The 2,842-nt window shown below is 54.9% G+C and overlaps 1 protein-coding gene across 1 annotated transcript in view; it reads left to right on the top strand.

Annotated features, from left to right (window-relative positions):
• Nucleotides 1-29: 29 nt before the first annotated feature.
• The window catches only part of LOC102759982 (HLA class I histocompatibility antigen, B-14 alpha chain), a 5,656-nt gene continuing 2,843 nt past the window's right edge, over nt 30-2,842 (top strand). Inside the window, exons 1-2 of the mRNA XM_015568812.1 lie at nt 30-343; nt 1,199-1,473. Coding sequence (XP_015424298.1) covers nt 88-343; nt 1,199-1,473 — 531 coding nt within the window. The 5' untranslated portion in view covers nt 30-87. The remainder of the gene's footprint in view (nt 344-1,198; nt 1,474-2,842) is intronic.

The raw sequence follows: 2,842 nt of genomic DNA on the forward strand, positions 1-2,842 counted from the left end.
GGTGAAGAGGAAGGCTGCGCTCCCGCCGGCTGCCCTCTAGGCGGGGCTGACCGCGGGGCGGGGTCAGGGTCTCACACCTTCCAGAGGATGATTGGCTGCGACCTGGGACCCGACGGGCGCCTCCTCCGCGGGTACCTGCAATACGCGTATGACGGCGCCGACTACATCGCCCTGAACGAGGACCTGACCTCCTGGACCACAGCCGACATGGCGGCTCAGATCACCAGGCGCAAGTGGGAGGCGGCCGGTGGGGCAGAGCTTGTGAGGAGCTACCTGGAGGGGGAGTGCATGGAGTGGCTCCAAATTCACCTGGAGAAAGGGAAGGAGACCCTGCAGCGCACAGGTACCTGGGGCCGCCCCCTCTCCCCGGGCCTGGGGCTGCTACAAGGAGACAGGACAGGGGGTCAGTGTCAGACACCCCTCCTTGGATCAGGGAGGGAACCCCCTGGATGTCAGGTCAGGTACCAGAGGGACACCCCCCTCCTCTCAGGGACAGTTAGGGGTGCAGGCTCTCCTGGGGTGCAGGGAGACCCCCCTGAAATAGCCCATCTGCGGTCCCCATGGGCCCTGCAGGGGCTCTGGGAGCCACGGGGACCATCTCTCAGGCCTTGTGCGCTGCCCACACCTACTGTGTCTGAGGCCTGACCCCAGCTTTTCTGAGTCACGTGGCCTCCTGCCCTGGGCTGTGTCTCTCTGATTCTAGAACTTTCTAAAGCAGGAGTGGGCAAACTTTTTGACTCAGGGCCACAATGGGTTCTTAAACTGGACCGGAGGGCCGGAACAAAAGCATGGATGGAGTGTTTGTGTGAACTAATATAAATTCAAAGTCACAATGGGTTCTTAAACTGGACCGGAGGGCCAGAACAAAAGCATGGATGGAGTGTTTGTGTGAACTAATACATGTTACCACTGCTGCTGGTGAAGGAGCGGAGGGGAGAGCCAGAGAACCCTCCGCTCTTTTGGCTCCGCGGGCGGATAGAACAGCCGAAGGGGCCGTCCGGCCCGCGGGCCATAGTTTGCCCACGGCTGTTCTAAAGACTAGGAGGTCCTTCCAGGTGCCTCTGTCCAGGCTGGTGTGTGGGCTGTGTGCTCCCTCCCCCACCCCAGGTGTCTGTCTACTCTCAGGATGGTCACATGGGCACTGCTGGAATGTCCCATGGCGGATGCAAAGTTCTTGCATTTTCTCTCTTCCCCTCAGACCCTCCAAAGGCTCACGTGACCCACCACCCTGTCTCTGAGCGTGAGGTCACCCTGAGGTGCTGGGCGCTGGGTTTCTACCCTGCGGACATCAGCCTGACCTGGCAGCGTGATGGGGAGGACCAGACCCAGGACATGGAGCTGGTGGAGACCAGGCCTGCGGGGGACGGCACCTTCCAGAAGTGGGCGGCCGTGGGGGTGCCCCCTGGAGAGGAGCAGAGATACACGTGCCATGTGCAGCACGAGGGGCTACCAGAGCCCCTGACCCTGAGATGGGTTGAGGAGGGGCCGTGAGCACAGAGCCTTTTCTCGGGGCAGTAGGGGCCCTAGGGGTCAGGGCACTCACCCTGCCTTCCCTTCTCACCTTCATCTTCATCTTCTAACCACTATGATGTACGCCGGAAACCTATATAATCTTGAACTGTAATTGAAAAATAAAAATAAAAACTACGTACGTTTACATGATTAGAGAATGGAGGAGCACCTACTCCAGCACCATGGCCATACCATTTGATTCAATTTCTTTGAAGCAAGGAGGGGGGTTGGGAGGCACATTCATTTCCTTGTGCCCTCTCTGTATGTAAACGTCCCAATTCGCAGGTAAGTACTGACAACCTATAACACTTGAAACAAGGTTCATTTCTTTCATTCATTGTTTAAAAGTTAAATTTATTGGAGTGACATCCTATATCATAAAAGCCCAGCAAACAAATGGTGGAACAACCAGTCAACCAGTCTCTATGATACACACTGACCACCAGGGGGCAGACGCTGAACGCAGGAACTTTTCTCCTGATGGTCAGTGTGCTACCACAATGGGAGCACAGCTCAGCTGGCGGGTCCACAGCTGATCGGCTGACCAGGATGAGTGGTGCTCCCATAGCAGGATGATCCCCACAGGCCACACCCCCCACCAGTGCATGAATTCCATGCACTGGGCCTCTAGTTGGTTACTAAGATCACATGGGTTTCAAGTGTACATTTCTATGATCCATGAGCTGTATGTTGCATTATGTACCCACCACCCAAAGTCAGATCATCTTCCAAAACCATATATTTCACCACTTTTATCCTTTACAATCCCCACCCCCTTCCCTCTGGTAACCAAAACCCTGTTACTCAATATCCCTGATCATGAAGACAATGCAAATAAAGTAAAAACCACAAGAAGACATCACCTCACACCTGTCAGAGGGCTATCCTCAATAACTACCCAAACAACAGGCACTGGTCATGATGTGGAGAAAAGGCAACCCCTGTGCACTGTTGGTGGGAGTGCAAGTTGATGTAGCCACTATGGAACCCAGTTTGGAAGTTCCTTGAAACCTTAAACATAGAACTACCATATGACCCAGCAAGTCCACTTCTATACTTGAAAGAAATTAAATTATATCTTGAAGAGCTATCTACAACCTCACCTTCATTGCAGCATTATTTACAACTAGGGGCCCGGTGCACAAAATTCGTGCACGCGGGTGTTGGGGAGACCCCTCAGCCCTGCGCCCTTTCACAGTCTGGGAGCCCTTGGGGGATATCTGACTAATGGCTTAGGCCTGCTTCCCCTGGGGCCTAAGCCAGCAGTCCGACATCCTTAGCGCTGCTGTGGAGGTGGGAGAGGGTACTACCACCACCGCTGTGCTTGCCA

The sequence above is a fragment of the Myotis davidii genome, unplaced genomic scaffold, assembly GCF_000327345.1.
Source record: "Myotis davidii unplaced genomic scaffold, ASM32734v1 scaffold1765, whole genome shotgun sequence".
Classification (NCBI taxonomy): domain Eukaryota; kingdom Metazoa; phylum Chordata; class Mammalia; order Chiroptera; family Vespertilionidae; genus Myotis; species Myotis davidii.